Source organism: Ascaphus truei, chromosome 6 (genome assembly GCF_040206685.1).
Source record: "Ascaphus truei isolate aAscTru1 chromosome 6, aAscTru1.hap1, whole genome shotgun sequence".
NCBI lineage: Eukaryota > Metazoa > Chordata > Amphibia > Anura > Ascaphidae > Ascaphus > Ascaphus truei.
This window is the reverse complement of record NC_134488.1, coordinates 45922469-45937695: the sequence shown is the minus strand read 5'-3', so window position 1 is coordinate 45937695 and position 15227 is coordinate 45922469. Positions and strand designations below refer to the sequence as shown.

Sequence of the window (15227 nt, the reverse complement as noted above, 5' to 3'; positions counted from 1 at the left end):
GTGGCTCCAGGGGGCCACTTATTATGATGTTGTCTCATTGTCATAAGGCCCTCAAAGTCAAAGGGTTAGAGGGCAAATCAGTTTACCTGGAGCAAAAAATATATATTTTTTAAACTAACAAAAATTAAGGAATAACTGTAACCATAAAAGTTAAAATCATTTACCTAAACTACAGAAGAAGTTATATTATTCCCGGAATTCAGCTTGCTTTGCATCCACTCAGGAATAGGGAAAGCAGCACAGAGACGCCCATGACTGACATTCTGTAAGGAAGCAGGAGTCACGCCGTGCACGGCGTGCTCCTTACTCACCCGTGGCTCTGTCTGGGCCTCCCGCGGCTCGCAGGGACTCCTTCCCCATGGCGCCGAGCTCCGGTCCTCCTATGCGCGCGCACGCACGTCTACTCTCCTCTTCTGCCCTCGGTTCAGGGCGTGGGTCCGCTCACGCAGCTACAGACGATAACACAGGGAGGCGCGGCCACACAGGGGCGCACAAACCCTTTAAAGCGACAGTACCCTTTTTCAATGCCACAATACAATTCACCAATACTTCTAGGATTTATAGCTCCTCCTCCAGGAACTCATCTAGACCTATCCCTGTCTCAGCCTGGCCCATTCACACACCCCCACCTTGCTACTCGGCTATTGGTTCCTCATACCTACATATACCCTCCAGATTCAGTAACTCATCGGCTGAGCATAGAACCAGTTGTTCTCATCACTCTCTGCCTCCCTAGTTCTGTTTCACAGATTCCCTCGTGTACCGGACCGGCTTCTGCTACGTCTTCCTGCATCTCTGGCATCCCGAACTCGGCATACGGCATCACGACTCTCCTCATCTCTGGCATTCCGACTCTGGCTTACAGTAACGACAACGTCTCTCTCTCTAACCCTGGACTTGGCTACCGCACCCTCTACCATCCGTACCTCTCCTACCCCGATCCCGGAATCCCAGACCACTTTTCAATCAAGACGTGCCCTCGTGGCTGTTGGTGGCGTTATATCCTATGCCACCTCAGCACTGCGGTCCCGTCTCATTTGTGGTGAGCACATAATGTCCTGACATTATGCTCAGCCCAACAAACATGGACCCCGCTGAGGTGGAGCGCACTATTAATGCCCATACTGCTCTTTTTACCAGACTAGAGACTTATCTGGAACAAGCGGATAGACGGACGGATACGTTGCAGCAAAGTGTTCACTCCCTTACGGTTCAAGTTCGAGCTCTCACTCGGCAACTGTCACCCGGAGCTTCCCCTGCACCTGCAACTACCTTTCCCACTCCTTCGTTTGCCCTGGAACCTCGTATTCCTCCTCACAAACACTATGCTGGGGATCCCCAAGGATGTAGGGGCTTCCTTAACCAATGCCTCATCCAATTTCGTCTCTCTCCCTCTCGTTTTGTCTCTTCCATTTCCAGGGTCGGCTATATCCTGTCTCTGCTCACCGACCAGGCACTGGCATGGGCTTCTCCCATCTGGGAACAACAAGGGCCTCTTACACAGGACATCGATCTCTTCGTCGAGGAGTTCCGAAGAGTTTTCGATACCCCGGAACGGAAATTAACGGCAGCTTCGGCTCTTCATCATATAACCCAGGGAGATCGTTCCGTCGCCGGGTATGCCGTGGAATTCCGCACTCTTGCTGGTGAGACGGGTTGGAATAATGAAGCACTATCTTCTGCGTTTTGGCAGGGTCTGTTTGACTCCCTGATGGATGAGCTCGTGGCGCGGGACCGTCCTATTGATTTAGAGGAGTTAATCGCCCTGGCAGTTCGAGTAGATCAGTGTCTACAGGAACGAAGATACGAACGCTCTCGTTACCGACAACGGGTGTCAAGAAACCTTGCTCCTTCCTTCATTCCTCCGTTACCTCCTACCGAGAACATTCCGGAACCAATGCAGTTGGGGGGCAACAAGTTGTCTCCTGCCGAGAAACAACGTTGGCGCAATGCTGGTCTCTGCATGTACTGTGGCAACTCCAGTCACACGTTACCCCAGTGTCCTCACAAGCCGGGAAAAGCAAACTCCCAATGAAATCCAGGAGAGTTTCGTTGGGAATTCTAACCCTTTCTCCTATTGTCAAGGACGTACTTCCCACCAGGATAATGTTGCCTATAACACTGTCTGGAGAGGGGTTTCACGCTCAAGCGCGAGTGTTCATTGATTCCGGTTCCGCTAGTAACTTCATCAATGAGACTTTCGCTAGGCGAAACAATATTTCGCTTATCACCAAGAAGACGCCAGTAGGTCTGGAGGCCATTGACGGTCGACCTCTACAACCGGCATTTATCACGCTACAGACGGTGCCTCTCCTTATGCAGTTCATTGATCTCCATACGGAGTTCCTTACTCTCGATGTGATACACTCTCCCTCTGCTGAGCTGATTGTGGGTCTTCCTTGGCTTCAACTCCATAATCCTCACATCGACTGGACTAATCGGGAACCCATTCAGTGGGCCACTTCGTGTGCCAAGACCTGTACCAGGATTTCCCAGAGGATTGGTGGGTTGTCTACCCTGCCAGAGAGGATCGATTCTCTACCTTCTGAGTACTGGGAATTCCGTGATGTGTTCGAAAAGGCACGTTCCGAGATACTACCTCCGCACCGTCCTTTCGATTATCCCATTGATCTACTTCCTGGAGCACCTTTTCCTAGAGGACGATCCTATCCGCTCTCTCTCCCAGAGACGAAAGCCATGAGCACCTACATCGCTGAGAATTTAGAATGGGGTTTCATCAGAAAATCTTCCTCTCCAGTTGGTGCAGGCTTCTTCTTCGTCAAAAAGAAGGACGGTTCTCTCCGTCCATGCATTGACTACCGGGGGTTGAATAATATCACGCGCAAGAATCGCTACCCTCTGCCCTTGATTCCGGATCTATTTGACCGTCTCCAGGGAGCTACTATCTTTTCTAAATTGGATCTGAGAGGTGCCTACAATTTAGTAAGGATACGAGAGGGAGACGAGTGGAAGACTGCCTTTAACACCCATGATGGCCACTACGAATACCTGGTGATGCCGTTCGGACTGTGCAACGCACCAGCAGTTTTCCAGGATTTTGTCAACGAGATTTTTCGGGACATTCTTAACAAATTTCTTATTGTTTACCTAGATGACATCCTTATCTTTTCCCAATCCACTCAAGAACACATCAAACACGTTCAACAGGTGTTGTTACGCCTTCGGGAGAACCATCTCTTTGCGAAATTGGAGAAATGTCAGTTCCATCTCAAATCAGTGGCGTTTTTGGGTTACGTTATTTCTGATTCCGGTTTCAATATGGATCCAGAGAAACTTAAGGCGATTTTGGACTGGCCTCGCCCAACCAATCTCAAAGCCGTGCAACGCTTCCTCGGTTTTGCGAACTATTATCGACGTTTCATCCGCAATTTTTCCTCTACAGTATCTCCCATAACTGCTCTCACTAAGAAAGGTGCAGATCCTTCATCATGGTCTGAAACCGCCATACAGGCATTTGATCTGCTGAGAAGGGCTTTTGTCTCTGCGCCCATTCTCGCACACCCGGATCCTAAACTTCCATTTACCTTGGAGGTAGATGCTTCTGACATCGGGGCTGGGGCTGTTTTGTCCCAGAGGACATCTCCCTTAGCCAGACTGCACCCGTGTGCCTTCTTTTCGAAGAAATTTTCATCTGCAGAACGGAACTACGATGTCGGGAACCGGGAGCTTTTGGCGATCAGATTGGCATTAGAGGAGTGGAGACATTTCTTAGAAGGTACAGAGACACCCATAACCATTCTTACAGACCATAAGAACCTTCTCTATCTGGAAGGGGCACGTCGTTTGAACTCTCGGCAGGCCCGCTGGGCATTATTTTTTTCACGATTTAATTTTCTTATCTCCTTCATTCCTGGCTCCAAGAATCTTAAAGCGGATGCTCTCTCTCGACAGTTCCTTGCTGAGGACAAATCTGAAGAGCAGCTAGAGACAATCATTCCTTCTAGATGTATCTTGTCCGCCAACTCCTTTGATATAATGGGCAAGATTCAATCCGAACAATCCCAGACTCCTATAGGGCTCAAAGTTCCGGAGGGAAGACTCTACACGGCATTCCAACACCGCAAAAAGGTTCTCGAATGGTGCCATTCTTCTAAATCTGCAGGACATCCAGGGATACGGAAAACCAACGACCTGGTTCAACGCACCTTCTGGTGGCCAGAGAGGGCTAAGGATGTAGAGGAGTTTGTCAAAGCGTGTGGTACTTGTGCTCGCAACAAGGTGCCTCGGGTCAAACCAGCAGGCCTTCTTCTTCCTTTACCCATTCCAGATCGTCCCTGGAACCATATTTCTATGGACTTCATTTTAGAGCTTCCAGACTCCAAGGGAAAGGATACGATTTTTGTGGTCATTGATCGTTTTTCTAAACAGACACACCTGGTGCCTTTGAGGTGTCTTCCGAATTCCTCCCGCCTTGCGGATATCTTCATTCAGGAGATTTTTCGTCTTCATGGGGTGCCAGCAACCATTGTTTTGGATCGCGGATCTCAATTTGTATCAAGATTTTGGCGTGCTTTTTCCCGAAAATTGGGGATTTCACTTCAATTCTCTTCAGGATATCACCCACAGAGCAATGGACAGACGGAAAGGGCCAACCAAAACCTGGAACAGTATCTTCGATGCTTTATAACCGATACGCAGCAGGATTGGGTGGATCTGCTTCCTTGGGCCGAATTTGCTCTTAACTCTCTTCGCAATGATTCCACTCAAGAATCTCCATTTTTTATTAATTGTGGCTTTCATCCTTCCCGTTTACCCTTATCCTCCCTATCCTCAGGTGTACCAGCGGTGGACAAGCGCATATCACGGCTGAAAGACTTATGGACAAGGATTCAGGAGAACTTAAAGGTAGCCACAGGGAGACAGAAACTCCAGGCAGATCGCCTTCGACGTCAAGTACCGGAGTTTGCTCCAGGAGACAAGGTGTGGCATTCTTCCAGGAATATCCGACTAAAGGTTCCTAGCATGAAGCTTGCTCCCAAGTTCCTCGGTCCCTTCTCCGTAGTTAGGAGGGTTAATCCTGTGGTTTACCATCTACGCCTTCCACCTTCGATGAAAATACCTTCGGTCTTCCATGTATCTTTACTTAAACCAGTATTTCAGAGTCCTCGCTTTTCCAAGAATACTTCTCCTCCACTTCCTCTTACGATTCAGGGTCAACAGGAGTACGAGGTCCAGTTTATCTTGGATTCCAGGATTTCCAGAGGAGGAGTACAATACCTGGTTCACTGGAAGGGGTTCGGACCTGAGGAACGTTCATGGATTCCCCATCGGGATCTTCATGCACCTCGCCTTCTTCAGGCTTTCCATCATAGGAATCCCTCCAAGCCTTGTCATGGACGCCCGGAGGTCGCCCCTGAAGGGGGGGGGGGGGGTACTGTAAGGAAGCAAGAGTCACGCCGTGCACGGCGTGCTCCTTACTCACCCGTGGCTCTGTCTGGGCCTCCCGCGGCTCGCAGGGACTCCTTCCCCATGGCGCCGAGCTCCGGTCCTCCTATGCGCGCGCGCACGTCTACTCTCCTCTTCTGCCCTCGGTTCAGGGCGTGGGTCCGCGCACGCAGCTACAGACGCTGCCACAGGGAGGCGCGGCCACACAGGGGCGCACCAACCCTTTAAAGAGACAGTACCCTTTTTCAATGCCACAATACAATTCACCAATACTTCTAGGATTTATAGCTCCTCCTCCAGGAACTCATCTAGACCTATCCCTGTCTCAGCCTGGCCCATTCACACACCCCCACCTTGCTACTCGGCTATTGGTTCCTCATACCTACATATACCCTCCAGATTCAGTAACTCATCGGCTGAGCATAGAACCAGTTGTTCTCATCACTCTCTGCCTCCCTAGTTCTGTTTCACAGATTCCCTCGTGTACCGGACCGGCTTCTGCTACGTCTTCCTGCATCTCTGGCATCCCGAACTCGGCATATGGCATCACGACTCTCCTCATCTCTGGCATTCCGACTCTGGCTTACGGTAACGACAACGTCTCTCTCTAACCCTGGACTTGGCTACCGCACCCTCTACCATCCGTACCTCTCTTACCCCGATCCCGGAATCCCAGACCAATCTTCAATCAAGACGTGCCCTCGTGGCTGTGGGTGGCGTTATATCCTATCCCACCTCAGCACCGCGGTCCCGTCTCGTTTGTGGTGAGCACATCCTGACACATTCACAGTAATGCATGGTCGCACTTACGCCACGCTGTGAATGTCAACGGAACAAACAGTGAAGACACCAGGTCGGGTAAGGGCAGCAGGTTTTACTATCCCGTGAGTACAGGAGAGTGGCATCCATGGTTGCTTCTCTTCCTGTCTCTATCTATTCCCTGCTCACTAGCCCCCCACCCAGGTCATTAGTCTGTCTACCATTCTTCCTTTAAGACTTTTATTCATTTATTATATTATCTGCTGCAGGATTGTCATTTTTATAATTATACATACCAGAAGTTGAATTTTTCTAACCACCAGTCACGTGCATATTGTTGAGCACTGGACAAACGGGGTTCATTCCCCTTACTCTACATACAGAGGTGACCAACTTTATTCTAACTCGGCTAGTTTTGCAAATTTGGGTATATCCCGGTGATGTTCGGTTTTGTACCGTTTTCGGCCGGAGTGTATTGCGTTATTTTCCCGGCTGTGATTTAAGCATTTTATTCCCGCTGGCTGCAATACTGCAATGCCGTGTAAAAACACATGGGGGCGTTTGCGAGCTGTTGTCTTTGAAGCCGTCCCCTATAACCCCTAACATACAGTACTGGACATTTTTATTCATAGTGTACATGTGCAGGGGGTCTCCGGAGCTGAACCGCGTTGGTTTCAGATCGGGGGACACCCTGCTCCCCGAGATACAGACCCCTTTATGAGGTGCCGGTATCCCTCTGCGTTTAAAGGTCCCGATCATGTGACCGCGGCCTGTAAACCAAGCAGAGGGATACCGGCAACCCCTAAAGGGGCCTGTATCTCGGGGAGCAGGGGGTCCCCGGACCTAAAACCACAGCGGTTCTGCTCCGGAGACCCTCTGCACATCTACACTGTGAATAAAACACATATAAAAATAAAAACTCATTCCTTACCTTTGCGGCTATGTGCTACGGTAACGAAGCAGCATTTGTGTATTTTAATAATATTGTACAGTGAGCAGGGGGTTCCCTGAGCCAGAAATTAATGCTCAGGGAACCCCCTGCTCCTGCACAATATTATTAAAAATACAGACATACTGCTTCATTACCATAGCGTATAGCCGCTAAGGCAATGAAGGGGTTATCCCACCGTGCCCGCTTTATTGTGGGTAGCGGGGGTGGGTGAAGGGGGTATTTGGCCCTTGGTGTGAGTTTAGGGCTTGCGGGGGGGTTGCGAGTGCACTTAACCCCTTCACGACGTAGCAGTTAATACCGCTACGGACATGAAGGGGTTAACCCCTCCCGCTACCCCCCCGCAAGCCCTAAACAACCATCGTTGGGGCTAATACCCCCTTCACCCACCCCCGCTACCCACAATAAAAAAAACTCACACACAGCAGCCGCTAAAAAATAAATAAATAAATCTAAAAAAATAAATAAATGACTATAAATAAATACATTTGAAATACATTTTTATTTATAGTGTAGATGTGCAGGGGGTCTCTGGAGCTGAACCGCGTTGGTTTCAGGTCGGGGGACCCCCTGCTCCCCGAGATACAGACCCCTTTATGAGGTGCCGGTATCCCTCTGCGTTTGATAGTCTCGATCACGTGACCGTGGCCTGTAAACCAAGCAGAGGGATACCGGCACCCCCTAAAGGGGCCTGTATCTCGGGGAGCAGGGGGTCCCCGGACCTAAAACCACAGCGGTTCTGCTCCGGAGACCCTCTGCACATGTACAGTATAAATAAAACACACACATCAATAAAGAATCGCTCTTTACCTTAGCGGCTATGTGCTATGGTCATGCAGCAGCATTTCTGTATTTTAATAATATTGTACAGTGAGCAGGGGGTTCCCTGAGCCAGAAATTAATGCTCAGGGAACCCCCTGCTCCTGCATAATATTATTAAAAATACAGAAATGCTGCTTCATTACCATAGCGTATAGCCGCTAAGGCAATGAAGGGTTAAGGCAGAATAAACAATAAATACATTACATACATATTTTTAATGTGTGTGTTAAACCTCCCTGCCTTCACTGTAATCTATGTAAAAACCCCTCCCCCTATTGTGTGTTTTAAACCTCACTGCCTTCACTGTAATCTATGTAAAAAACCCTCCCCCTATTGTGTGTGAAGCTTCCCTGCCTTCACTGTAATCTACTGTATGTAAAACCCCCTCCCCCTATTGTGTCTGCTAAGATTCCCTGCTTTGACTAATCTGTGTAAGCCCCCCTCCCCCTATTGTGTCAGTTAAATCTCCCTGGCCTGTGTTTCTGTGCATCAGATTTTATGCATCATTTATATTGGAATGTAAGGTGTTTCTTTGGCTTTTCATTGGTTTGTGATGATTTAGATTGTAAGATCAGTTAGGAATATTAAAGGAAATTGGTTTTAATGTAGTGTGTCTGTATGGAGAAGTGTTTGGTTGAAGGACAGTATGGTTTTGATAACCCTTCTACATTTATTTGTATATTGGTTCATCATGTGTGTGTATATACTGTGTATATATATATACTGTATATCTCTCTCTCTCTCTCTCTCTGTATATATATACAGTATATATATATAGTTGCATGATGAAGCCACTGTACAAATTCATGGGTGAAGGGTGGGTATCGGGCCAGTGGGGCTTAACCCCTTAATCACCTTTGCGGTAATTATCTGATAAGGTGTTTAAGGGGTTAATTGATATCTGAATGTACTTGCAATGTATTGGCTTTGTATTTGCTATGTATGTTGTGGGCAAGACAAGGATGTTGCTGGCGACGGACACTTCGTATTGATGAGGTCAGTAGTACTTTATTTATTTGAATATGCTAGTTAATGTTTTTAATAATGGGCAATTAATCTATTATCCATATCTGGATAATAGTTATTTTGCACATTATTGTAGTGTAGGTGTTGGGGGGGAGGGTGTATGTATTGAATGTATAGGCCAGGTTTATTTTTTTTACATTCAGGGTTGGTTCCGTGGTTCTGCGTGGGACCTCTGGAGACCACCTGCGGGTATCCTCGGGTATCTCAAGGGTATCAGGCTGGTGGTTCCACGGGTGACACATGCGGGGATGAAGCGGTGGTCTCACTTCTGTGGGGGCACCGCCGACCCGTAGTCTGCGGGGATGAAGATGTGTGGTCCCACTTCTGTGGAGGCACCACCGACCCGTAGGTGCGGGGATGATGATGTGTGGTCCCACTTCTGTGGGGGCACCGCGGACCCGTAGTGAGCACCCGTGAGTTCCCCAGACCCCCGAGGGAACCACCCGAGGCCCCGCAGACACCTGTGGGTCTGACCCGGGGCTCCCAGACATCCGCGGGCCTACCGTGGGGCCCAATTGTGGCCCACGGTGACCCAAGGAGACCACCTGGGGGCCATGGTGCTGGCGGGACCCACCAGCAGGCCTCCAGAACCTGTGTAAAAAGGGCTGCTGGTAAACTGTAGGTCTGTCCAGGTGCCCCGCCAGCCCACCGGGGACTCTCGTGGGGCTGCGTTATGAACCCTGTATGTAAAAGAATAAACCTTGTATTTATGGGGGGGCACAGGGGGTGGGTAATGTATTTAATAAATAGAATGATGTTTATTGTGGGGCAATGTATTGTTTTTATTGTGGGTACTGGGGGTGGGAGGGGGGTGTTTCCCCAACGGTATGTGGGTAGGCCTCCCTTGTGGGTACTGGGTGGTTAGGCCTCACGGGGGGGGGGGGGGGGTTAGTGTGGGAGGGTATGTAGGCATCCCGAATGGTGGGTGAGGGTGGGTTAACCCCTTAATGACTGTAGCGGTTAATAACCGCTATGGTGATTAAGGGGTTAGGGGACATTACTTTGTATGTTTTAATTTTTGTCTCTTTTATGCAGCAGCGGAGGGGCCATGTGCAGGTGGGTAGTGGGTGTGGGTGTGTTTTTTTACACGGGATCCCCCTCCCCACATTTACATACAGTACACTGCACTCACAGAAACACAGGCCAGGGAGATTTAACTGACACAATAGGGGGAGCGGGGCTTACACAGATTAGTCAAAGCAGGGAAGTTTAGCAGACACAATAGGGGGAGGGGTTTTTACATAGATTGTAGTGAAGGCAGGGAAGCTTCACACACAATAGGGGGAGGGTTTTTTACATAGATTACAGTGAAGGCAGGGAAGCTTCACACACAATAGGGGGAGGGTTTTTTACATAGATTACAGTGAAGGCAGGGAAGTTTAAAACACACAATAGGGGGAGGGTTTTTTACATTGATTACAGTGAAGGCAGGGAGGTTTAAAACACACAATAGGGGGAGTTTTTTTTTACATAGATTACAGTGAAGGCAGGGAGGTTTAACACACACATTAAAAATATGTATGTAATGTATTTATTGTTTATTCTGCCTTAACCCTTCATTGCCTTAGCGGCTATACGCTATGGTAATGAAGCAGCATTTCTGTATTTTTAATAATATTGTGCAGGAGCATGGGGTTCCCTGAGCATTAATTTCTGGCTCAGGGAACCCCCTGTTCACTGTACAATATTATTAAAATACAGAAATGCTGCTGCATTACCATAGCACATAGCCGCTAAGGTAAAGAAAGATTCTTTATTGATGTGTGTGTTTTATTTATACTGTACATGTGCAGAGGGTCTCCGGAGCAGAACCGCTGTGGTTTTAGGTCCGGGGACCCCCTGCTCCCCGAGATACAGGCCCCTTTAGGGGGTGCCGGTATCCCTCTACTTGGTTTACGGGCTGCGGTCACGTGATCGGGACTATCAAACGCAGAGGGATACCTCATAAAGGGGTCTGTATCTCGGGAAGCAGGGGGTCCACCGACCTGAAACCAACGCGCTTCAGCTCCGGAGACCCCCTGCACATCTACACTATGAATAAAAATGTATTTTAAATAATTTTTAATGTGCCGATGTTTGCGCAGAGAGAGCAGCAGATCTCTCTCTGCTGCAAACACATCTCGCCCCTGTCGGCCCATAGTATCATTGATGTGCATATACAGTACTGTATGTGTACAGTACTGTATGTTAGGGGTTATAGGGGTTGTTGTTATACAGTATATATATATATATATATATATATATATATATATATATATATATATATATATATATATACTGTACAGTATATATATATACTGCATTACAGTTCATGATTTTATGCCATCTGGCGGACACGCGAAGCATTGCAGCCTAATAAATCCTGAACCATTATAAATTAACACATCAGCCGCGCGTCAGCCGGGCATCACCCCTGGCTTGGAACGCGGCATGCTCCAGGTGAACAGTGTCACATTCCAGGAACCTGCCAGGTACAAACCGGTGATTTGTTAGAATAAAGTCTGCCGCAGCAGTATGCTGATAAAAGCAGTCCATTATAACTTGGGTGACGTGACTCTGTCCTAACTCATCCTATTGTTCCATATAAAGTCTCTCAGGCTGATGAACGAGAGGCAAAATAAGTGCAGAAAATCTTGATAATGATCTGAAATGCATATTAAATTAACCCTTTTTCCAATTTAGTGAGTAACTCGATACACGCAGCAGTAGGCGTTCCAGCAGTTTTCGGCTGAAAATATCCATATAATTCAATAGAAATTTTTAATAAAAAATGTCCGGAACAGCCACTTCGGGGTATATAGAATAAGGCCATACACTGCAAATTCATGTGACTTTTTGGAGCGTAATAAAGAGACATTATATTTATAAACAGATTGATAAGGAAAATATTTTATTCAGAGCACCAACATGCGCCAATAAAAACATATATACAAATGGAGATGATACACAAAGACCCAGAAAGTGTTTTGTGGTTTAGGCAAATTAAATATTTTTGGAAATAGTTCTGTTCTAATGTTTTGGTTCAACAATTACATGTCACATCATCCTATAATAATATGAACTGTGAGTTCAGAGGTTACATATATATGCCAAGAACATGTTGATTTGGTTCTTGATCACAGTTTCTGGGGGATGAACTTGGAATGATCCAAAAGCCGTGGTCATATCCCAAGCATCAATCACCCCAACGTTAAGACCTTGGAAGATGTCCTTGACTAAGAGATACTGAATGTAGCCATGAAAGTCACTGAATCTCTCCATGTCTGGGTTAATCTCTCTGGTGTTTTCTGATTTGAGGATGACCTTTGTATCTGGGCTGCGCAGGAAGAGACGCTCTATGGCGTTGCGTATGTTGAGAAGTCTTCTGATGAACAGGGTAACGGGAAAAGGCCGGAAATGCTGCCCCAGAGAAAGAACAATGACCGTGTGGGGACCACCACCTAGTCGGTCAATTTCACGGGTGACAGAAGAATAGTCTTTGACTGTATAGAAGATTTGAGTCACAAACGGGTGCCCATGCTTCTTCCACTGAATATGGACATTTCTTTTCAAATCCAGAGCTAAGAAGTTCTTGTGCTCGCCATTTCCATGAAGGTCAAAAAACGTCAGTGCTACAAAGAAAAATGTTAAATTGGTGTTTAGAAATTGGAGAATGTATTCTTGTAATACAACACCTGTCAACATCTAATGAAGTTGAATAGGTCTTTTATTGGTAGTGATAACTCTATATGGATCAATCCAATCAGCTCCATCACAGTTTAATAAATAACCCGCATTGACCAAAACAGACCACAAAACACATTGGCTGGAAGTTAAAGCCAATAAAGTCAATGGCAGTTATCGCCGAGTCGGCCACGATAGCACGGAACATGCTTTGATGACCTTTGGTCATTATCTCTTCCAGTTCACTAACATTTTATATTCTTGCAAATTTACTGCCCGTTGTCAAACCTTTTATATTGAAACTGCATGAGAGATGTTGGAAGATGTATTTGGTCTTGAGATTTCAAGACCGGAATACTTTCCAATTGTCTATTGTTCTTGGAATCTTGTTTTACAGCTAGGAGGAGCTCATGATAATCCAGTATTATTTATCACAGCATGTAACAAACTTACTTTATACTTCTCCTGGACGAATACAGCTGCTTAAACTCTGCACACATTTTGGTCAGTATTCCTGTGTGTAAAGTTTCAACCACACCTTAAATAAGTTAATACCATATTTAAGGTGTTGTTGAATCCTATCCCAGATTCAAATTGCAAAGCCAGAATAACCAGCCTCCCACTGATGAGACCCAAATGATCGAAATAGTTGTTTGTGAGTAGGGCTACTGGCTATGCACGTCTTTAACCCAGGCTGTGCTGAAAAGTGCTTATAGGAGTCCATGTCAAAATGGATTGGAAGCAAAAGGTTACACTGTGTGCTCATTTGCATGTCATTTCCCAGAATCCCTTGCTGCACTGGAATCACTGTTTGCTAGGCGATAATGGTGAAAAGCTGGGTTGCAGATCTGTCTGAGACATGTGAATGTGCTTACACGTGATATTTTCATTTGCTGTGTGTAATATTAAACACATGGCTCAAACATACTGTGCTACTAAAATTGAATGTATGTGAATAAAAAATGTATACACTTACTCTTCATAATTTTCGGGAAATATTCTATCCACTGGCGCAAGGTTGAATCACCCATGAGATAAATCATTTTCCCAGACAAACATGTGTCGATATGAGACATGGGCTCAAATGAAGAAAGATTGCAGAACAGCGGGTACCAAAGGTTATTCAAGAAATAGCCACCTGGGAATGGTGGGGACATCCCAATTGTGCATTTTGACGTCACTTCTCTACGATTTTCTGAAAAATGGTTATGCAGAGATAGCAGGAACTAAATATGTGCACCGCATAGCAAAATGTGAGAAATAACCTAACGGTACAGAAAGCCAATATAGATCAATATTCATACAGAAACAGGAGGTGAAGAGGTCATAGAAAAGGTGACAAACAAAGAGGCCTGTAGGATCAATCCCTGCCTGGATCACTATCCATAATATTTAGATCTTTTCATTGTGCTAAATCTTATGCACTGATTACTCAGCTACTCCCTGTATATGTATTTACTAAATGGTGCTATTCCATGACATGCTCTAGTGTTAGAATACATCTTACAGCCCATTATAAATGAATGGGTCATAAAGCAATTCTCTGTAATTGGAAGGTGTGTTACGGCATAGCCCTGCTTAGTAAATATGGCCCTATATGACTTGTTCAGTAATGGAAAGGCGGATTTGTTTGTCATTCAAGCTGCCTGTATTATGTAAAAAATCATTTGGAATTTAAGACGGCAACATCATCATGTATCTGCGTGCAGCACATACAGTATAGCGATGTGTTTGCCAGTACGTAGGATGACTCAGCTTGGATTAAGCAGTACGGAGTCAGGAGTCAGGCGAGCTTTATCAGCGGTCAGGAGACAAAAGTTCGGATTACATTGGTTATAGAATGGCTTTTCTTCACATGTTTAATTTATGAAATAGTGTTTTTTTTATTATGTTTCCTCTCTGATAAATATGTATAATATACATTTATATCTATATTTACTCTATATATAATCATGTTTATTTATGCAGACTGTACAATGGTTTTAGGATAAACAAAACTCATACAAGAAGCAACATCTGTCCTAAAAGAATGAAGAAGTCAATTATATACAGTACTCTATGGGATTTTTTTTTAACAATAAATTAATGTGGTAACATATATGGCAAGGAAGAATTAGGGATGTAACTTTGATTATCATACGCACATGCTGCACTTGTCTAAAGCCGTGCTTATAGTGCTGGCGACGCGACCGATGACGTCACTCGTCGCCACCAGCGAAAGTTATAATTTGATTTTCAGTGACTGTCGCCAGCGACGTCACGAAAGGAAACGGGCCGCAGTCTCTGATTGGTTTAGAGACAGTCACATGTGGCGATTCTCTCTAAAAAATCAAATAGACCTGGCTTCCGAAATTTTGGTCGCTCCGTCGTGTTTACTACAAGCGCTTGCGACGGAGTCAATGTATTTGATTTGGAGCAACGTTGCGTCACCGTCGCAAGGCACTATAAGCGCGTAATCACTTTGTTGCAGATCAGCATATCTTTAAAGGAACTAGCAAGTTTGTCATAGAAGTAGTTAGTTACATCCATCTACACACATACAGTATCTTCTTCAGTCATGTGTAGCCAGTGAAGAAGAGGCTTGTGAGGTCTTGAAAATTGG

At 46.1% G+C, this 15227-nt stretch overlaps 1 protein-coding gene across 6 annotated transcripts in view; it reads right to left on the bottom strand.

Annotated features, from left to right (window-relative positions):
* Positions 1-11835: 11835 nt before the first annotated feature.
* LOC142496968 (NXPE family member 1-like) overlaps positions 11836-15227 on the bottom strand; it is a 39992-nt gene continuing 36600 nt past the window's right edge. For 5 of the 6 annotated variants that reach the window (XM_075604112.1, XM_075604109.1, XM_075604108.1 and 2 more), the window contains 2 exons: positions 13602-13820; positions 11836-12573 (listed from right to left, as the gene is read on the bottom strand). In XM_075604112.1, coding sequence (XP_075460227.1) covers positions 12032-12573; positions 13602-13820 — 761 coding nt within the window. In that variant the 3' untranslated portion in view covers positions 11836-12031. The remainder of the gene's footprint in view (positions 12574-13601; positions 13821-15227) is intronic. The other variant, XM_075604113.1, reaches the window with a different exon arrangement.